The sequence below is a fragment of the Centroberyx affinis genome, unplaced genomic scaffold, assembly GCF_046629955.1.
Source record: "Centroberyx affinis isolate AG114_WGS23_722 - 3 ecotype Tasmania unplaced genomic scaffold, CSIRO-AGI_Caff_v1 ptg004376l_1, whole genome shotgun sequence".
Classification (NCBI taxonomy): Eukaryota; Metazoa; Chordata; class Actinopteri; order Beryciformes; family Berycidae; genus Centroberyx; species Centroberyx affinis.
Window position 1 is genome coordinate 18,181 of NW_027282069.1, and position 22,406 is coordinate 40,586.

General features: G+C 41.7%; 1 protein-coding gene and 1 long non-coding RNA gene across 6 annotated transcripts; both read right to left on the minus strand.

Moving 5' to 3' along the window:
- Positions 1 to 80: 80 nt before the first annotated feature.
- Positions 81 to 13,293, minus strand: map3k14a (mitogen-activated protein kinase kinase kinase 14a). 5 transcript variants are annotated; one of them, XM_071543774.1, is made up of 16 exons: positions 13,249 to 13,293; positions 7,022 to 7,282; positions 6,844 to 6,922; positions 6,487 to 6,700; positions 5,690 to 6,088; positions 5,454 to 5,588; positions 5,231 to 5,360; positions 4,630 to 4,758; positions 2,831 to 2,935; positions 2,560 to 2,717; positions 2,303 to 2,453; positions 1,860 to 2,183; positions 1,661 to 1,770; positions 878 to 1,016; positions 658 to 758; positions 81 to 542 (listed from the first exon to the last, which is right to left on the minus strand). In XM_071543774.1, the coding sequence occupies exons 2-16, from the start codon at positions 7,272 to 7,274 to the stop codon at positions 381 to 383; spliced, it is 2,589 nt and encodes an 862-aa protein (XP_071399875.1). In that variant the 5' UTR covers positions 7,275 to 7,282; positions 13,249 to 13,293; the 3' UTR covers positions 81 to 380. The 5 variants fall into 5 exon arrangements, with proteins under 5 accessions (XP_071399875.1, XP_071399878.1, XP_071399877.1 ...); XM_071543777.1 differs by having other exon boundaries at positions 7,022 to 7,279; positions 13,249 to 13,270; XM_071543776.1 differs by lacking the exon at positions 13,249 to 13,293 and adding an exon at positions 8,521 to 8,619.
- Positions 13,294 to 18,168: 4,875 nt separating this feature from the next.
- On the minus strand, positions 18,169 to 22,283 carry LOC139664815 (uncharacterized). Its single transcript, XR_011696851.1, has 5 exons — positions 21,775 to 22,283; positions 20,652 to 20,731; positions 19,565 to 19,680; positions 19,202 to 19,288; positions 18,169 to 18,420 (listed from the first exon to the last, which is right to left on the minus strand). It is a non-coding gene; the product is annotated as an uncharacterized lncRNA (long non-coding RNA).
- Positions 22,284 to 22,406: the final 123 nt, after the last annotated feature.

The window sequence follows — 22,406 nt, forward strand, 5'->3', positions numbered from 1 at the left end:
TGTGAGTTAACTAATGAATAGGACGATTTTATCTAATGAAGTTGAACAGTGAAGTGAGGTCAATAATGCATGAAACACTCTGCAAAATAGTTACTGTTTAATGGCTTGATATAAACAATAAGCTACAAGCAAGAGGTGTAACAGATGTAAACATCCTAGTGGTCACATAAGCTCAGTGATTTCATTGGGTCATAAGTGCTGTAAAAACAACTAAAAGACTACAAAAATACCACTCACTCCGACAGTAAAACTTTCAAGATGGACATGCTAAAAAAGGCATTTTTTTTCTCCCCTGAAGAAAACATGTTCCTGGCACATTCACAGACATACAAACAGCACATATTTAAAACAAATGGAATGGAAGGTGAGCGTTGTCGGCTCTATCTCGTCTCCAGCAACCCGTCTCTGATCCTCCATCTCCAGGCGGGGCTGAAGTCTGGCGCAGACACACAGCAGAGCTCCAGCCCGGACTCCTGCACCTCCTCATCGTGGGCGACCTGCTGGCCCTCCTGGGTCTCCAAGGTGAAAACCCTCTCGGAGATCTACAGGGGAGGGACACGCATAGGTATGATACGAGTGTAACCTCGCTCTTTACAACGTCCGTGATGGACAAACGTGAGTAGTCGTGCTGAGGCATGACGGCGTGCGAGCCCCCACCTGATCGCTGATTCCAGTGGCGATGTGGCCCACCTTCACCCGGCGCGTCTCTCTGATCCGGATGCTTCTCCTGTTGAAGTCTCTGATGCAGACGTCCACCCCTGAGCCAATCACAGAGCAGAGAGACAGACGGCATGAGGGCAAAGCACATGATGTCACTGAGAGTCGGGTACAATATTTGGCATTTTAAAAGAAGAGACACGAGTGACGTCCGTCTCACCCTCAAAACAGGAAGGTGGTGGGAGCGGCGTGTGACCCAGCCAGTCCATACTGAAAACCTGTCCATCTGGTTGACTGTTGTAGGAGAACACACCGGAGCTTAAGTCGTCTCCTGGGCTCATGGACCAGCGGCCAGAGTCCTGGGATATGGGGTAAAGGAAGAGGAACACAGGCAGAACAGTTGGTTTGTTGATACTTTAGCCAAATTGGATGAGCCAAGAAACAAGAGTCCTTTTGGTACATGGACAGATATTAGGTATTAGGACAGATTAATTAATACTATGCATATTTTCAGATTTTGTTGGATAATTCTCACTCTGCAATGGTTTCTTAAACATCACCAGACATCTACAAATGTATTTTTAGGATCTCTTTCCAGCTTTTCTGCATTTCAGTGCATCTCTCTGATGATTCAGCTCTGGCTACACTAGGCCTGCCTGGAACCAGCCCCCCCCCCTGAAGAGCTGTGATGCTCGGATTTGAAAAAGTGGTTGTCACAATGATTTATAGAAGGCACTAACTTACTCTGAGGCAGTATGGAGTGCACAGTGGGAGTAAATGGTAACAGGTAAGCGAGGGTTGGGGTTATCAATCCAAACTCTTATCATTCTCCTGCTACAGTGCTTCAAACTTGGGATGTACAACTTTTTGTCAATACCAGCTTCCCCATTTTGGAGATGATAATGATTGGACTGGACTCAGATCCTTGTTTACTTGTTCTCACTTACCCCAACCATGCACTGCACACTGCTGGGGAGTAAGTTAGAGATGTGACCTGGGTTACCTTTTTGTCCCATGGTTCCCGATTTGAGTAACAGTCACTGCTGAGGCAAGACAACAGCTGCTCCTGTATCTCAGCAGAGTGCAGCTGGGACAGACTGCTCAGGTAGAAATCTGCATTCAAACAGACAGACAATGAGGAGGAGGGTTCAGTCGTATACGTGACAAAAGAAAAACATGCAGGATATTGAGAGAAGCCTCACCTCGCTCCAGTTTGCGTAGCTCAAGTTCGGAGACGGTGGTGGTAACGTTGCCCATCTGGTGGTTTGGTTCAGAGATGAGTGTTTGCAGACGGAGAGGTGAGCCTTGCTCTGACGTATCAGCATCAGCCTCATTCTCTGCATCATCATCATCATCATCATCCTCCAGCTCCTCCTCCTTCCCTGAGATCACCACTTTCTCCTCAAACTCTGAGTCAGAGTCAGAGTCGACTCTGCTGGTGGGGTGTTGCAGGGAGTCGGGAGGTTTGTCAACAATATGCAGGGGCTCTGTGTAGGGTCCCCTCGCTGGGCTGGTCAGTCCTCCCACTAGAATCAGACAAACACAACAGCTTAACCCATGTGGCTGGTGCTGACACAACATTATCTGCACTGATTGGCTGATGTGAACGCTGATGCAAGAATCGCTGCAGTGCAGCTTTGGTTACCATCTTTCAGAGCTCTGGCTGTTCTTTCTTTGAGGTTGGATGCTGACGCTCTCGCGACTGGGTCCTTCTGAAGTCCTGCCTTTATAACTTCAGCCGTGAGGAGACTACAGTCAGGAGGGATCTCTCTCAGAGGCGGAGGCTCGTAGGCAATCTGTAACCATCAAAATATGGTCAAGGTCTGATGTGAATTCTGTGAGGGGTAAACTGAACGTCCACGATGAAACAGCGGGTAGTGTGTGTGTCGCTGTGAAGGATACCTTCAGGTAAAGTCTGCAGGTGTAGTAACGCGTCCAAGGCTGACACCCATTGAGCATGTGCAGTAACATACAGCAGCTGCTCCACACATCTGCTTTGGCTCCTCGGGGTTGCTCATTTACAATCTCAGGGGCCATGTGAGTCTCTGTGCCCTTCAGATCTGCGTTGAGTTAGATTGGGAAACAGTGAAGATTGACACATGGAAGTCGCCGACAAAGTACAGTATATGACTAATACATGTAGATTTGAATGTCTGAAGTCACGCTGTGTTACCTTTGGACCCACTGAGGCTCTGTCCGTGATTGTCGAGTCTCTCTGAGTGTCCAAAGTCACACAGGAAGGTGTCTCTACCGTCCTCTGACAGCAACACGTTGTCAGCTGTGGGAAACAGGCAGATATGATAATCAGCTGGTTTGTGGATGACATATTTAGCAACAGTGTATCTGCACAGACAGAAAATGGTCTGGAGACCCGTGAGGCAAACTAAGAGAGGGAAATATTAAGTCAGTGAGGGACAGCTGCTGTACACAACACTTTAATGTGGAATGAATGTGGAGACTAGTAACAGAGACAGCAGGTGAAGGGATTTGGCAGTGTTACCTTGTTTTATCTTAGGCACTACAGACACCAGGTGGCGCCTGAGCTTTGGCTTTAACAGCCTATACTGAGTTGTTTGTCTGCCTGCCAGTTTTGATCTGGTTCTTGGTCTTCCTCTTACTCACTCTCTCATTGTTTCTCTCTGTTTTCTCTCTCCCTCTGTCTTACTTTTTTACAATGTGTTTTCTCTCCTTCAGTCTCTCCTTGTACTTACCCCCCCCCCCTTTCTCTCGCTAACTACTTCCTCCTCCTCCTCCTCCTCCCATCCCCCTCTCTGTCTCGCTCTCCCTTTCTGTCTTTCTTTTGCTCTGGTTTGCACATGCGCTGTCTCTACAGAGCAGCGGTGAGTCACTGTGGGAAATTCCCAGCCCTTCTCTGTGCTAGTCTGGTTTCACAACACAGGTGCTGGAGATGAGATCTAAACTACATCTATGACATTTGTGTTCCACACAACAGCTGCACAAAGAGCTACTAAACTCCTCTGATGAAAACTAATTAGAAATCTGACTTGCTCTCTCTGTATTTTTTGTTTTCCACCAGGTACCATAACAAGCAAAAGCCAAGCTGACACATTCTGTTGTGCCATCAGTTGTGCTAACTCAGTTTGATCTACACTTTGTCAAAACTTTGGACACACCACATTTTTCTTTATTTTTACTATTTTCCACATTATAGAATAATAGGAAAGACATCAAAACTATGAAATAACAGAAATGGAAATTATGCAGTGACCAAAAAAGTTAAAACTATCTTGATTCTTTAAACTAGCCGCCCTTTGCCTTGATGGAAAGGCAAAGGTTTTGGAAAGAAATTCATACATAGGCATTCACTTTACATTTGTCTAAGAAACAAATGCAATTCAAGCATTTAAGCATAAACCTTTAGATCAAAATGGCTTTAAGATAATGAAAAACATAGTACTTTCAATCAGGTGTGTCCAAACCTTTGGATGTTAGTGTATAATTACTGTTTAAATAAATACAAGTTTTCACTCAAACCTTTTGGCAAATAATTGACAAAAACATACATTTTGTTACATTTCAAAGATTCTTTAAATTCTCTACTGCATTGGGAAAGCTAAAATATTTCTGATAAAATACTGATAATTACTCAAATATTTCTGATATGTTGTTTAGCTCTTAAGGCTCTGCCTGAAAAAGAAATGTAAGAAAGAACTGGGAAAAAACAAATGGCTGAGTGCTCTTTACATGCATGTCTCAACAATTATCTAATGTTGTCAATTTGATTCAGGTTATTTGAGGTAAAACCTAGTGGAGTGACTTTAGTTATGATATAGGTATGTCAAACTTCAGTAATGACTAAAGCATACACTTTCAACAGGGCGGCTCCACTGAAATCGTGTTATGACTTTTTAGTATAACAACTCAGATAAGACTTGAACGTTTGTTTTACTATAATGTCACACATACATTTGTTGAAGAAATGTTTTGGAAACAGCCGTTAGCTTGACTTACCCTTTATGTCTAGATGCACCACTCTTTTCTTCACTAAGTACTCCAGCGCTACCAGGACTTGCCAGAGGTAGTGGAGGCTCAGGTCCTCGGGCAGCCGGCCCCGCTCCGCTATCAGCTGGCCCAGGGAGCCTGGAATAACAGAGGAGGTCAGGGCCACAACTAAGTTCATCTGATTACTAATACACATGATCTGATACAACCACCTTAGGCCTGTGGAGAAACCTGGTTTAGAGAAAAGAGGGGGGTAGGTGACAGTAGGTATGTCACTGGGTTTACCAAGTGGGCCATCTCCCATCATAGCTGTTTTGTGGGATTTTTTTTTTTTTTGCATCTTTTCTTGCATCCCAGAACCACCCACTACAACACCGTAACACTAATCACAACCATATTCATCTACGCTTCGACAACATTATCCCGACATTGCACCTACACGTGGGTTTACACCACCCACCACATCTCACCCAGCAATTTCCGCCCTCACCCTCCATCTCAGTAGCAACTGGGTAAATGAAATGGCTGACACATCTGCTGCACCTACTATCAGAGAGCGAGTGATAACAGAATGTAGTGTGTGTAAACGACAGAAGTACGGCTTGTTTACCAGATTTGTGGTCCATCAGGAGGACGACATATGGCCCCTCTCTGACCACACCAAAGAGTTCCACCACACGGGGAGACTTGAGGGCACTCCACGCACCCACCTCCTCACTGCTGAAACTCTTCAGGGCGATCTGGGAGGAGAGAGCGGAACAAGAGAGTCAGCAATCACACAAGAACACATTTTAGACACCGAAAAGACACAGCAGGAGGCTCTTTTGCGATACCTTTTTGGCAGCGAATCTGAAGCCTGTGTTAACATCTTCAGCACTGTGCACTTCGCCGTAGGAGCCTTCCTTGATGAACTTCACGAGGACGTACTCCCTCCCCTCCCTGTATTCAGAATCCACAGGTTGAATGTTCTGAAAGGAAAGGAGAGAATCAAGTTAGGTTACTTAAAACGAATCGTCAAGTGGTGTTAATTTAAGCCGAGACCCTCAGATGGGAGTGAAATAGAACCTACTTCATTGTCAAAGATGATTCCCTCATTGATGACAGAATTGGTTGCCGATAGCTCCTCCTCCTCCTCCCGCACATCCCGCTCCACGTCTTTGAAAAAGGGGCCTGTGTAGCACGGGTCCCCATGACAGACGTTGCCCCTGAGGCCGGCCAGGGCCAGACTGCAGTCTCCCACACTGCTGAGGGAGGAGTCTGTGTCGCTGTCCTGCCCATAGGAAGCGAGGTTTGAGAGGGGGCCGCACACCTGGTCGCTCCAACCCAGAGGAGTGCAGCTGGAGCCCCCGCTGTAGATCTGTCGTCTGTACAGAGGAGGGCCCCTGTCCTGCACTTGTGAGCTTTCAACACTGCTGCTGAAAGAAGCGCTGCTGATGCTTCTCCCCCCGAGAGACTCCGACACCTCCTCCTACGAGAGAGATGGGCAAACGGCGAGGCGATCAGACCAGGCGATGCACCGTTTTCATTCTCAGGTGATGACGCTGACAGTGAGAGTTGGCTCAGGGGCTCAACGTTCACGGCCATGAGAGGCAGCTTTGTCTAAATTCAGTGATTCACTTCCACAACACAGGAAGGCTAATGTTTGCACCAGGATGTCTAGAAGTAGAGGCTCAGGCTGCCTAAGAATGTCGCAATTTACCCTTGAAAATGATTCACAAGAAAAACATTGCAATCCTCATCAGTTCGCTTTAGAATATATGAGTAATAAATATGTCTACTTACTTCTGCATGGTGGTTACAATAACATTTTTCCTTTTTCTACATAAATCGCTGTGGGATGTGAAGAATAACCAATGTTCCTCTTACCTGGATCTGGACCGGAGAACTTCCGCTCTCTTGTTCAGGGACTCCAGAGGGCACTCGATGTCTCTGTCGCTGCTTCTCCCTCTTCCTCTCCTCTTTCTTTTTCTCTTTGCGCTTCTGTCTCTTCCGGGCCTTCTTCCTCGGGGTCGTGGAGCTGTTAGGTTCCTGGATGGAGGCGGTCGTCGGGCATGCCACGTTGTTGTGCTCCGAGGAAAGACTGCAGAAAGAAAAAGCACGGTTACAAATGTGAATTCCCACTATGGCATGGAGGAATCCAGTATATTCTAAATAGTAAAATAAGATTGCAAAGGCGGAGTGAAATTGTGAAGACTTGTTATGGATGTAAAGGTAATGTCATACCTGATGAAGCAGTTGGGGGAGGGAACATAGGAGCGTTCAGAACAGGATGGGCTAAATTCTTGGGAGTCCTGGGTTTCACCTGGAAAGAGAGCAGGTGCTCAATGTTCAATTCTCTGTCTAGGCACGGTTAACCAAGCTTACATGTTATGTTTTAAATGAGTCGAATCCATATACTCACAAACAGCCTGAGCAATGAAGGGAGAGTTCTTCAATGGCCCTTCTCCCACTTGCTCTGCAGTCCCTTGTGTCAGCGCCTTCTTTAGACTGGAGGTAAAATGGGACATGTCCATTTTGCTTTCCTTCCCCCCCTCCTCCTCCGCCTCTGCCTCCTGGTCCGGGGTTGGGCAGCTCGGGTGGGATCCCTTCAAGTTGACTTGGGACGACCCGGAGAACGGTGCGGTCGAGTTGCAAATCCTCTGCCTCACCGCCATTTCATCTACTGGAGGTAGAAACAGTCAGAACACTATAAGCAATCTGTAAGCCAACGCATATACGATGACAACCCGACGACTTTATACATCTGTTCCTCTCGGCAAAACCTGTGTGTGTGATCACACACGCTTGTTGTTGAAGAGCAGGAGCAGTTTCTTGCCGTTTCCAGGGCCACCAATAGTAATCAAACAAGGCAGAACAGTTTATTAACTTGAGCTAACATCCTTACTCCTGTCAACTGAACTTTGCACCCACTTAAAATGGAACAATGGCAGGTTTTGTGTTGCAGTGAAATACATGTCAATCTGCTTCTTTATGGCTTGCTTAATGTGAGACATATTTGACTCTGACAAGGTTAGGATTAGGGATTATGATTGACATATCGAAACTTGATCGTCGGAAATTACTGAGACTAAGTTTGCAGTGGGCAGATGAGGCAGGAAACGCAACCCTGGCCTTGTTTTGACAGTTGCAACCGTGCAGCTAGACGCAAGTGCAATGCTTCAGTCAGGAAGTAAACTACAGCCTTATGGGAAAAAGCACATTGTCCTAGGCAAGGCTGAATTTCCAATAAAGTTTCACATGATCAATTCCCAATGGCTTGGAAGTTCTAAAAATGAAAACATGCAGTGTATGTCTGTAAAACCAGCACGTCACACACACTCCTTTAATCTCAACAGTGGTCAAATGCATCAAATATAGGTAATTAAGGAGGAAGGAGTTAATTGGTAGTCAGTAATTGAGAACTCTGGGACTACAGTTGCAGTTTGTTGCATCAGTGTGTCTGTGTTGCACTTGACCCTTTCTGCACAGAGAGATTCTTGATAAAGGCCCTATAAGAGTGATATAGAGTACAGCGAGAGTATGACTGCCGATATATTAGACTCATAATTTCTGCTAATTATACTAAACCCCCTGGAAAACTGACTTCAAAGAGAGGCCCACGTATGGATTTAAAATCGTACTTATACTGCCCATATCACAGAAAACTGCCAACATTCAAGCTCTGGTATTGGTTTTCATTACCTTGTGTGCCGACTTCACGCGCTCCAACATACAGTATACCTAGAACAAAGCAATTCAACTACCACTTCCTTCTGAGGACGCTGCATATGCACCGGTGCTCCAAAAACACACAGCTTAACACCACACCCCAACTGAATTCAAGCAGGGAGGAAGCAGAGACAAACCCACTATACGACCACAAAAACAAACACTGAGGGGGGCAGAGACATCTAGACGTACCGACAGAGGCCAGTCTGAGCTGCTGTCTCTCTCCTGGGCGTCCGTTCTAAATAGCTTGACATCTACAATGGTAAAACCAGGTACTCGGTTGGTCTAGTCGGTCCTTGCAGATTCTGTCTAGGCTGTGTGTCTGCTTTCCGCCACTGCTCTGCTCGGCTTGATCCTGGCTCTCTGCCAACCGGGGGAGGAGCTGCGATTGGCTGACAATGACTTATGGGAAATGCATCTCCACTTCCCCATATTCCCCCCTCCCTCCGCTCCCTCCAGCAGTGCTGGTTTACTCGCCCTGCCTCTTCCCTCTATCTAAATGACAGGATAATCCGTTGATCTATGATGTATGAAAAGTGGCCTTAATATCAAACTCAACTTCCTCTTATGTTGTGCTCGGATGCGCGAATCAACTATGAACCATGGACGATGACAAGAGCTATGTACTTTTTCTGTACTTTAACACCCTGTGGCCACACACATGCACTAGGCCTATCACAGTGTTGTTGGTTTTGAAAAGGTTATGGTGTATCACAACACGTGTTCAAGGTTAAACGTCAAACAGATAATGTATAAATGTTTATAAGTAAAAACACTGTAGGCCTGTCATGTTAAATATATTCACAGGCCCATGAACTGGTTGCCAATCAATCTAGTCTGTGCTTTTTATAATGACTATTTATCAGTGGTGGCACTTCAAGTTGAGTTTGAGGCTGACCTTCTGTTTCATATAGTTGTCATTGTTCCCAACCAAGCTCTGTCGTGTAAACAATGGAAACATGGACTAATAACTGACCAATAACAAACTAACTACATACAACCTCATACAATTTCAAACTAAATTTAAAGAATTTGCAACCTTTGGTGTTCTGACGTCCAACCCTCTAATGGCATGTAGTCAGCTCATGTGAGTTTGAATGTCTGTCATGTCAGACTTCAAGTCATAAAAATGTATAATGATAATAATAAAGGTTTTTCTTGAGGACTGCCCACTCAAGTAAGAATCTGAGTTTCATAATGAGGACTTTATTATGACAAAATATTTGCCACCAAGTGAATTGGGAGCAAACGAATGAGCTGTCAGTTGAACTGTGAGGAGTCAGAGCAGGAAAAGTTGGTCTTCTGTCTCTATCTGGAATAATCTCACTTCCTTTTTTGATTTCCTTTTTAGCAGCATAACAACTTACTCATAAAAGAACCACAGGATATAGGAACTTAAGAACAACACATCATCAAACCATTAACAAAAAGCAAAATGCAAGTTGCCTATTGGCTCCTCAGTGATAGGGAAATTGCTTATAGAGTGACAAAAACACTTAATCTGCAACACTTTCACATAAATAAATAGCTGCTTTGTTACTCTCTGTCGCCAACTGATATAATACAATACAATATGATTCAACCAATAGCCAGTTCATGAAAGCTTTTATATTTGCCGTTCTGAACACCAGGTGTCTGGTAGGTCTTTCCTGGGAAAAAACATCTGGCAACAGCGGTTTGTTTGGAATAAACAGAACTGGGTAGTTAGCATGAGCAGTGATAGCCACCATGGCTGAACAGACAAAGAAAAGAGCACCACCTACAGAAACTCAAACTTCATCAACAGAAAATCCAAAGAAAAAGACGTCCTAGAACTGGTCACACTGCAAAAACGCCACAGCAATGACGGCTTAGCACCACAGATGGAGACAAACTTAAAAAAAAAAAAAAACGAGGATCTCGCAGATTGCTATTTTGAATCCTACCCAAACAAACACAGCTGTTTGATAATATACTTCAGTCTGAACAGGCGCTTTCCCTTCAAATGAAAACACATGATGTAGGGGCGCAGGGGAAATCTGTAGTTCATGTTAGGACTATATATGACACCAAACAAGTCAGGCAAACATCAATACAAAAACAGGCCACAGCTGAAAGACACACCAACACCAGCTAATGAATGGCCACCGACTTATGCTGTACACCCACTCAGATTAGTAAAATACCAAAGCCTTTAGTAAGGACAGTTAAGGGGGGCTGAGTCTCCAGTCGGCCCCAGAAAACACACGACACAGCATTCCTGCAGGGAAAGCCGTCTGCCTCTCAGGAAAGCGTCCCGGTGCTCGGCTGAACCAGTGCACTTGTCCAGTGAAATTGGGAAACTATCCATGTGCTGCGACTGCATCGGTCTGAGTGCTTCTCATGCTCTCTCTCCTCTCACACCTTCCGTCTTTCCTGTTACACTGTCACTACAACTATGATGAAGGAAGAGGCGCCATTACAGTCTGAAAAGGTGACTGCTGAGCAAAAGTCAAAATGGATGCTGCAGATACAGAACTTTTGGATCAGGGATGCTGGAAGCAGCCTGGTGCAATAAGTCATCAGCTTTCAATTAGCTAATTAAATCTTGAGGGTTTATATATTTTTATCAAGAAAATGTGTGTTTTTCCTCTCACTGATGGGCCAATCATCTCACAAAGAGTATAGGGGAAAAAATGATACGGTACTTCTTGATACTTTTCCCCACAATATTGTATTGCTATGCTGACAACACGCATCAATACGCTTAGTCACATCAAAGCTATTGATAAAAATGTATTAAATCAGCAAAAAGAAAAAGGAGAACAAATAGCAGCAGATTATGTTTCACAAACTTCTGCCTTCCAAATCCAGATACAAGTCAATACTGAAGACTAAAATGGCTACCTCAAGTTTTGTGCTCCCTTTTTTTTCTGGATATGTTTTGTATTTTGAATGTTTTAACTAAATAACAGATTGATATTTTTGTTGTGTTTTTAATCATATTTTTGTTGTTGATTGCTTGTATGTTCTTATTCTTATTCAATGATACCACCTTACGCATTTAAAAGTTCCTTTAAAAAAATATTTCAATTGAATTGAAAGATGACAATGATGTTTTATCAAATGATGTTCAGCAAATTAAAGAGTGCTCAAACGTTTTATATTTCATTGAGCTATTACCTTGTGGCTTTTTGCTCATGAATATAATTGAATTTAAGCATTTTACTAGAGAAGTGATGTAAGAGAAAAGTAAATCATAATATATGATAGTATGAAGCAGCTTCTCTTGTCTCCTCCACTAATGGGGGAGCAGATAAAACAATATCATAACAGCTAGTTCATGTTTTCGCTCCCTGACTTGTGCAATTGTAAAACTGTGCAGGTGAAAAACCCAATTGTGTCTGGCCCTTGTCCGAACTGCCCACCAGGCCGTGCAGTACCTGCTGATCAGTAAGCCTTTTCAGTACACAGAGCATGAACATTATTCAAATTTCAAAGGCATTTTTCCCTTCCGACATCAGGACTGTGAATGCCAGGATATTATGCTGTATACCATGTGTTACACAGAGTCAAGATCAGAAACATACTGACATACTAACTTGAAAAATTGAGTGAAAAATGCCCATAACACTGTGCTTCATGAGTAATAATCGAATCCAAAGTGAAGAAAAACAGCCACACTTTGATGGCAGAAACATCAGCATGAGGGACTTCGGTATGGTTTTAATCTAGTATGAAAAACTTGTCATGTGGCGTGTAGTCCATGTTTTGCATGCTACATTAGACTACAGCCTACTAACTGTTAGGATTGTGTATGTGCTGAACAGATTTTGGACACTGCCTGCCGCATCTTCTTTCTATTTAGTGGAGAAAAGGAGGGGTGACGTTTGGACTAACAGGACACCCGTGGTTTCCCATCCAAGGCCAAGGATGGACCGGGGCCAGGCCTGCTTAGCTTTAAATGCAGGCCAGGAGTTTGAGTCGGGGCCAAGGAGGCTCCTGCTATCCCACAGCTAGGACTATTTGTGCCCTGTCGAGGAGCAGCAGCACTTATAGCCCCAACATACCTGTCAAATACGGCCTAATGAAAACTACCAAAGCTGGTGGATAAGAGGTGATGAAGGCAGAACATTGGATATATCAATACTGGACAAATTTGACCTGGAATGAACAATGTTGACAATGTCTGGGTTAGTTCGGGGCATTGTGTCTAAAACAGTCTCTCTGACAAAAATCACTATAATACATGAATACTGTAGTGTCTGTGGTACTAGTGAGTTTATAGTGACCTTATCCTATCACTATAGCATTCCTATAGGACGTTGCACAGTTCTGATGTGACATTTGTATGGTGTTCTTCTAAAATGTATTTTAGGAGTATTATTATTATAGTTATAGTATTATAGGTTCAAGGCTATCTGAGAATTCCCTGTCATATGTCGTTTGGCAAGCAAAAACATCCACCCATACACGCACTGACACTGAAAAGTGCAAGTTCAAGTACAATACGAGCTTTTTTAGCATAGATAGATAAAGCATTGTTTCATTTGTTCCAATGTATCAGACCATAAAAACATATCTGGGGTTGTGAAAAGTTTGGTCACCCCAACTTTAACACAATAGGTACCAGCAGCCTATAGGCTACAGCGGTGGTCTTTGATGTTCGTAACATATAGATTCCATTTATCTTCCTGCCACAGTGAAATGTCTTCTTTAACAGCGTAATGCGCTCGCTACTAAAATAATAGCAGAACTTCCTTCTTCTCGCTACAGTACAGTCACCGCCATTTCACATACTAGCTTCATTAAGAATTTAGGCAGATGTACTTTTGCCAATCGTTGTGAAGTTAACAATATTAGAAATCGCTCTCTCGGTAGAACGGCAGGAATCGAGACTAGAAAACTATTCACCTGGTAAAATAAAGTCAATTTTAGGACAAATAATGGTTCTTGACTTACCAAGTTTCCAATTAGTAGGCGTCGGCCGGTTGTGCTTACAGCAGTTTCAAGTGAGCCAGAATAAAATATGAAACCTCCGGTTATAAATTTCAAAATAAAGTTCTTGCCTTAGCTATATGAACACTACAGATACCCCGCACACTGACAACAAAGAAAGTAATGTCCACACTGAATTTAACGAAACAAAAATGGGGAAACATTTATAATCAAACATTGTGCAAAGTGCAAAAATTGTACTGTACAAAAAGTGTTCGGTGAGAAAACAGAGATGTTTCGGTGCTGTAGTGTAGGCTACCTTCATCATTCTGTCTTCATCTGTAATTTTTGGATTTTGATCTTAGTTTTAGCATGAAACACAAAGAGACATAATGCTATATAATCTTTTATATTTTTTCACTGATTATTTTGATATGAGTTTTGGTGTTATTTACACCCCAGCAGTAGGCTTACTTAACACATGGTTTTATTCTGAGTGACACATTTTATACTTTTGTTTTGAAGCCCAAATCGCAACACTTCCTGTCTGTTTCTACCTATCTGTGGCTAGCTTGACGAAGCACATCAAGATGCAGGAAGGAAATGGTCGCGTCATGAGGTGGTGTGAAAAAAACAAAACATTTCAAGAAACAGTTCTGCATCTCCATTAAAGATGTGAATTAAGGGGAAAACGTCACCAAACGGTACAAATAGTAGCCTACACTACGCTTAATAGGCTTTACATGTTTTATAAGCATTGGTATTTATTGATAACATATAACATTTATTGATAACATATAACATTTATTGATAACATATAACATATATATAGATATATATATCTATATATATATATATAGAGCTGCGATGATTAATCGATTAATCGATTAGTTGTCAACTATTAAATTAATCGCCAACTATTTTGATAATCGATTAATCGGTTTGAGTAATTTTTCTAAGAAAAATAAGTCAAAATTCTCTGATTCCAGCTTCTTAAATGTGAATATTTTCTGGTTTCTTTACTCCTCTATGACAGTAAACTGAATATCTTTGGGTTGTGGACAAAACAAGACATTTGAGGACGTCATCTTGGGCTTTGGGAAACACTGATCGACATTTTTCACCATTTTCTGACATTTTATAGACCAAACAATTAATCGATTAATCGAGAAAATCGACAGATTAATCGACAATGAAAATAATCGTTAGTTGCAGCCCTATATATATATAATACAATACATTTTAGACGGGGGTCAAGACATCTCAGTGTAGACTAAATAAATCCCCTCTAGTCTGTCCATTGACAAATAATAGTAATGTAATATTATAAAAATATAATCATAATATTACTTATTATGTAATTTGTGTCTTATGTTTTTGTGCACACAAGCAGCGTATAGGCGTGTACTATTGTATATGCATAGCCTACTTACTTATACTATATATAATATACATACATACATTATTCAATTGTCACAGCAGCAACAAACTTGGGACATACATGTGACATGTTGACATATTGGCATGACGACATATGGACACATGACATGTAGTAAAGTTATTATTACTGCTATTGTTCCACTATATATAGCCCATTTTAAACTCTGTTATATAAAAGTGCTGCAAAAAATAAAGTAAATAAGCCAAGCAGAAAAGGTTTCATAATGAAAAAGACAGTAGCTATCTTTGACAATACAGTCTCATTAGATTGATAAAGTCTGTTGAGTACAGTTCATATTGTATCCTGAACATGACACGCAGTGTCATCCAGGATGCTATAATGTCACATGCTGCTGTACATCCACAAGGCGGGAGTGATTATCTGCTGCTTTTTAAGAGAGCTTTGATAATGACATTAGCCATAGATCATGTTCTTCTGAGATGGTTTTATTCCTCCCCCTTGATAAAGACAAACGACCCAAATTATTAGTAGTGATAATCTAACCTTGTCTTCAAGAAGATAGACCAAAGCATCTGACGTCAATGTTTTGTCACTGAAATAATACACACATTGGTTTTCTTTTCACAGTAATAATGTAATGCTTTATTGATCCCTGTTAGTAAATTCTCTTTTCGCTTTCCCTCCCTGCACAGCGAGGGTCAGAGGTCAGAGGTCAGCGACAGAACAGGGAGGCATTCAGTGTCTTGCTCAAGGACACTTCAGCAGTGTGGATGCTTGTCAATGCTTGGGCCTTGGTTTAAGAGTGGTCTTGCTATGCTGCCTTGTTGCCACAAATATTTTGTTATATATCACCATCTGTGGTCTGATATCTGACTTTGTCACTTGGCTGTCATATACTGCTGCTTTTTTATCTCCTGCAGGTCAGGACTGTGTAAGTGACTGTTGACTCCAAATAGTTGAGATCAGCAAACAAAGAAATGGGTTTCCAAAATGAACTTTGTTTAATTTTGTTAGATTTGTTAGTATACACGTAATTTTTGAATTGTAAACTGGAAGTACTTGTATGTAATTCACCTTGTATTTCACCTTGCTAGAAATAAAGCTGGACAGAATTTTTTTTTACCAAAGTGTAGTTTATCTGTCCATAAACTTATTCTGAATAGAGTTGTTTGTATGTTCAAAGAATGGCCACAAGATGGGGGCCTAAACTACTGATTGAAAGGCATTTCAAGTTCAACACATTCACACCAGTGTTCACATTTACATGTATAGCCTCTGTGATGTGCCATCTTATGTAATTAACTGTGATAATACATATTAGCCTGTTTAATGCTGAATAATTTTCCAAATCAATCATTCATTTAAGTGTAGTGCATTGGCACTGAATGCACCATCTTCTAGTTGTGCAGATATCCTATATCTTGTGCTGCATATTATGTACAGAATAAATTCTTAAATATTAATTTGTTAGAGAAGTTATACATTATTTTATTGTATTGTCACTATTTATCTATTACTGTAGACAATTCAGTTTTGAAGCTGGACATTCATCTGACTGCAATATGTCCAGGTGTAGACCTGAATGGAAGAAGACTATTGGTCAAAGGGTGTAAGGGATGTAATGCCCATTCCCATTCACATCTATAAAACTTTTCATAATGGTGTAATGCTGTTTCTTTTCATGGTAAAAACTGACTAGCACTGTTCAGGAGACTCTGATGAAAGCTGATGCATTACATCATACCATTGTAAGAATTTAATTATCCTTGTGGTTTTGCACAGTCGAATTAGTGTTTGTGAACATGAACAACTCTCTACAAGCTGGAAACCAGAGAGCTAAGATTTAACACTCTGCTCCATATAGAGAAACCTTTTCCAGATTACATCCGGATATTATCAATCAATTTTATTGATGCAGATTTTCTTTCGTATTTCAATGGGGTTTTGGCACAGACAGATTCTTCCATTCTTCTATAATTGCCACTAGAGGGGTTGAGTTCATCATCAATACTGCAAGGATAAGAGTTTCTTTCATATTTTAACAGCATATTCTTCTGTACATTTTGTACTGTCTCCTTGGTTCATCTTAATTTTTGGCCCAATTATCATGTTCAGCGCTGCAGTTGAACTACAAAATGGTTTGCTTGTTTAGACAGACCAGTGAACATTAATAGAGTAAAAATGTAATATCAAGTAGAATCAAGTGGGTGTAACTCTACAGTTTTTTTTGAAGTAGGAAGAAAACTTAAAAAAAAAAATAGGATAACCACATACTATTTTTGGGACAATTTACGATAGGCCTTTAAACACATTTAATGTTGTTACTCTTTATTTAGACAGCAGGAATGTGGCAGGACAGGTGGGATACAGGAGAGAAAGCTCTGCCAGGACATGATCCTATAGGAGAGAACAGAATCGACTATCTCTGGGAAACATGATACTTAAGCACACTTTCATGTGGCACTTATATGATACTCTCTGTGGTTTTGTATGTGGTAACATCTGCAGTACATTAGCATAAGGCCTGTGGTGCATTACCAGATATTTGGTTGTCCTGAGATACAGTGGCGTGCTGGGACAAAATACTTTCAGTTGGCTAAAGCACCTACCATGTGAATCCAACATCTTGGGTTCAAAATCAGCCTTTGTTGCTTTCCCATCTTGCTTATACTCTCTCCCATCCACATAATAGTTGCTTTTTTGACATTTTTTCTGCACAGATTTGATAAGAGAAGGAAGCAAATGTCTTATGATTTTATAAAGAGGACAGAAACATTCATGTGGCCTCAAATGCTCTCTGCTGACTGATGTAAGCTGTTGAAGAGAGGCAAGGCACATGTGCTAGGGGTGAATAACCTACATAGTGGAAAAACTGCAGTGTAAATGCTCCTCAGAATGGTTATAAGCCCATTTTAGCTTGTAGTTCTTCAGGTAGTCAGCATTAGTGATGCCTGTTTAGACACTGTCTTGGTGTTTCAACCCCCCCCCCACCTGCACGTCTATGCTCTGATAACTATATCAACACTGTTAGACATTTTATTGCATTTTTACAGTAACTTACTGGCGACACTGTTGCCAGGAAGTTACTGTAATTACGGTCTACAGTACCTTTACTGTTATGATGTTTTACAGTAAAACACTTTTACTGTAAGTGCATTTTACGGTAAAACAGCTTTACTGTAAGTGCGTTTTACAGTTAGACAGTCTTACCGTGAGTGTGCTTTACAGTATAACTGCTCTATTGTAAATGTGGTTTCTAGTATGATACTGTAATTGTCTTTTATAGTACGATACTGTAATTGTTTTACAGTATATCTGGTCTACTGTAATTGTGTTTTGGAGTATGATACTATAATTGTGTTTTACAGCATAACACATTAATATTGCAGAGTATTACTGCAAATTTAAACAGGTTTACTGTATTTAATATAAGAATATTTTACTATAAACAATTAAATTTCATAAAAGAAGTATTAGTCAGAGTACAGTGAATAAAACAGGTATTTATTGTCAACAGATTTGTACAAATTAAATCCATTTAAGTGTTCTCAATGGCATAAAGAACAATGTCACAAAACAATGAACATAGGACACTATACAAAAACAAAACCATAGACAATAGAAAACACTACAGGACCTGACAAATTTTATACAACACATATACACCAACATGAACACCTGTATCATTTAAATGCCAAACAGCCACAAACCAGCAAAGGCTGTATTGTCGTCCACCACATCTGGATCTTCATCCATGGTGGGATGATGGTGGGATCCATCTTGTGGGAGCTGAGCTGTAAAGAAATAGAGGGACAATGTGAGACGTCATGAGATGGTCAGGGGGTTATCTACATGTTTAAATCAACAGGTAGGCTAACAAATTAAGTTGAAGTGAGGAGGAGAGGAAAGGAGAGGAGAGGAGACAAGAGAGGAGATGAGGAGAGGAGATGAGAGTAGGAGGAGAGGAGAGGAGAGGAGGAGAGGAAAGGAGAGGACGAGAGGAGAGGAGACAAGAGAGGAGAGGAGAGGAGGAGGAAAGGAGAGGAGGAGAGGACAGGGGACAAGGAGTGGAGAAGAGGAGAGAGGAGAGGAAAGGAGAGGACGAGAGGAGAGGAGACAAGAGAGGAGAGGAGAGGAGGAGGAGAGGACAGGAGACAAGGAGAGGAGGAGAGGAGAGAGGAGACAAGAGAGGAGAGGAGGAGAGGAGAGGAGACAAGAGAGGAGATGAGGAGGAAAGGAGAGGACAGGAGAGGAGAGAGGAGACAAGGAGAGGAGAGAGGAGACAAGGAGAGGAGAGGAGAGGAAAGGAGGTGAGGAGACAAGGAGGAGAGAGGAGAGGAGAGGAGACAAGAGAGGAGATGAGGAGAGGAGAGAGGAGATGAGGAGAGTAGAGTAGAGGAGAGGAGAGGAGAGGAGACAATAAGAGGAGAGGAGAAGAGACAAGGAGAGGAGAGGAGAGGAAAGGAGGGGAGGAGGTTATAAATTCTAGTCATATTAAAAGGCCAGAGTAGAGCCAGAGCATGCAAGATAGGAGGCAAAGGAAACAAAATAATAAACAATTGAGAAAATTCTTACCTAGTTGGAAGTCCTCTAGTTGGGAGTCGATCTACGAATGACAAAGGCGGCTCAGGATGTCCTAAAATGGCCACCGTACTACAGGTCCTGCATGCACAAAATCAAAACACCAAAACAAATCAGACGATGACGTATAAATCCAACAATAAAAAAATGATTGGTGAATAATCTATGATTTATCTCCCCTCCCTCCCTGCTAAAGGGAGGGAGGGAGGAGATGTTAACATTCTAATAGAGTTCCTTCTCTAATGCTAGTAATTCCTCCACTTCCTGAATGGAGGGATTACTACCCAAGCTTTAAACCAGATATAATAAAATAATTAGTGTGCATGTAAATATACAGAATGTTATATAACAACTTACTTGTCTCCTCTGTCGAGCCTTCTTCTTCTGAGACTGCTGCACCCTCTCCCCCAGGTTCTGAGGCAGCACAGATGTGTAGTTCCTTCTGACTGCTTCGTAGTAGGTTGCACATGATACTGGAAAAAATACAAAATCACAATGACAATGCAGGCAGAACCTTTGTAATTTCATAATTGAAATGTGGTTAGATTGATAGCCCCAAAAGAGAACAACAAATGAGAGCACTCAGGGGCACTGCTCGGCATGTGAAATAGGGGTTATGCCCAACCTACTTCCGCATTCTGTAAAAACGGATTTACTAGTTTCCGGTTCAGTTTCGCTTTACCGAAAGCTTGTTGTTGTACCAGCTACGTGTGGATATGGTGGTGTTTTATTCACGGCGTCTTCGGAAGCTGCCAAAGATGAGCATTTCTGATGTACATCGTATGCAGGTTGACCTCCAAGACTCCCACGACCAAACTGGATAAAGTGTTTAAGCTGTACGCTTCTTCATACATGTGCGACAAGGGCAGCTGTGTACTAGCTAGCTGGCTAGTTATTTAGCTAGCTCACTGCTTAACACTGTTGTTAAGTGTCTGAGCAAGTGTCTGATTAATGATTGCTATATGTGTAGATGCCTATATAATCACGTTGTCGTTTTATTTTCACCAGTGTCAAACAGAGACAGGCTGACTGGTGAAATCGGTATCAGGGCAGCTGAGTAGGCTAATCAGGGATCATGACCAGGTCCCCCTGTGACAGCTGCCCTGGTACCGTATATACTGTAGTCTTGGAGGTCAAACTGCATATATAATGTACATCGGAAATGCTCATCTCTGGCAGCTCCCGAAGACACTGTGAATAAAACAACGCCATATCCACATGTAGCTGCTACAACAAGCTTTCGGAAAAACTGAACTGGAAACTAGTAAATTTGTTTTAACAGAATGCGGAAGTAAGTTGGGCATAACGCCTATTGATTCACCACTCCAAACCTTACAACTTCATCTGCTTTCATTGAATTAAAAGTAGTGCATTATCATCCAGAGAGGACAATTATAATAACATCAAAATGTATTTTTATTCCCAAATTATGAACCCAGCTTACATTTTATGAGCACCTCAGGAACATCCAGGCTCTTTTTGACTTCTCCAATGATGCCGTAACTGCCACATTGGGATCTGAAGCTGAAAAGGACATTGGCATGGAAAGAAATTATCTAGGGATGCCCGACATGTACAATAAAAATGTACAAGAACCAGCTTCTTGACTTCCAATAATATTTCATACCTCTCGGATGGATTAAAACGCCTTTGATTTTCCTCTGAATTATAGAGGCACCTAACCACGTCCTGTACCATTCAAGATATGATTAAATTATAAAATCATAAGTCATAGCTATTCTATACACTGTTGTATAAAAAAATATTTACACTTGAGGCCATGTGTCCAGTGGTCAAATCATAGCCATGAGGTTACAATAGCAGTCTCTACCCTCTCTCTCTCTCTAACGGTCAAATCACTATAATATGGCCAAATCGTATTCCATAAACGCCGTACGTGTTTTACAATTGTTAGTGTCACGTTTTACATGCCAGAGTAGCTGTAGATGGCCGATGCAAAACATACCTTAGCGTTCCCTTTTTAAATAAGCTTTATCTGTTTAAATAATGCCATCAAAAACGGTTGCGGCTCGCCAGAGCAAATGGCTTCCTGCAAGCCAAATAGCACAGAAGTTGTATAGGAAAACTGTACGCTGAACTCCATTCAAACGGCTTCCTTTGTCGTTGTTAATAGTAGAAACAAATGCATGGCCAATTCACAACTCGACCCGAAAGATTTGCAGTAAAGAACATATTCTGTCAACTAATTAATTAATCTGCTTTAGTTGCTTGTAAATAGATTGATATTAACGTACCGATAAATTGACATTTAAATTTGGCGCGTTAATTTACAACAACATATCACGCCGCTATCAACGCATTATTACACATAAAAAGTTCCCTAGTCGACTTAAATCGTTTAAACAAATCATTAATCATTAAAAAAAAATATATGGACAAGCAAGTTGGGGTTTAGTTCTGCATAAGCTTGGCTGGCCGTTACCGTTAAGCTAGCCTTTTAGTAGTAGGAGTTTGGCTAGCGCACCCAGCAACTAAATTAACGGATTTTTAAACGAAAGTTGATAAAGTAGCTGTACAAACAAGGTAACCTTGGCCTACTGACTTACCACTGACTTGCCGCAACTTTCGGCGATCGATCGGGCTTGCTTCAGTGGCCTTCTCGGATGTTCTGTCCTGTTCTGCCCAAGGTTCTGCCTCCCCAGCAGGTGCTCCCTTCAAAACAGTCCCACCGTCTGCGTTGCACTGCTTCAGAATGGCGAATGACGCGGTGAAAAGGCCAATAGATCGACATTTTCAGTGGTTGCTTTTTCTGTGTTCTAATAATTTTTGTGAAATGTATATGGTGTAAATAATTTGACGTTACCTTTTCATGACTGTCAAACAACAGTAAGATCATTAAAATGTTTTTCTTGAAGTCTCAAAATGCTAGCATGAATCCTCTCTTGAATGGAAGTTTGCTAGCTTGTTAGCATTTTGTGACTTCCAGAAAATAAACATTTGAATAATGATGCAGGTCTTTGATAACCGTGAAAATGTAACGACACATTATTTACACCGTATACATGTCAGATAAATTATCAGAATACAGAAAAAGCAGCCACAGTAAATGTCGATGTTGTTGAACCGCACGTTGTGGGCGTGGCCTGTTTGAAACGTCACGGGGCCTGTTTCGAACACATTTTTGGGGGGCTTGGCCGTGGATTGGCTACATTCCATTACAAATCCCGTCAATCTGCCG

What these genes read in the sequence shown, in the direction of transcription:
- map3k14a (XM_071543774.1), bottom strand. Translation starts at nt 7,274, where the DNA reads ATGGCGGTGAGGCAGAGGATTTGCAACTCGACCGCACCGTTCTCCGGG. An exon ending in GTTCTCCGGTCCAGATCCAG is followed by an intron (nt 6,089 to 6,486) that starts GTAAGAGGAACA and finishes TCTCTCTCGTAG; the next exon opens with GAGGAGGTGTCGGAGTCTCT. An exon ending in ACCACCTTCCTGTTTTGAGG is followed by an intron (nt 759 to 877) that starts GTGAGACGGACG and finishes TGATTGGCTCAG; the next exon opens with GGGTGGACGTCTGCATCAGA.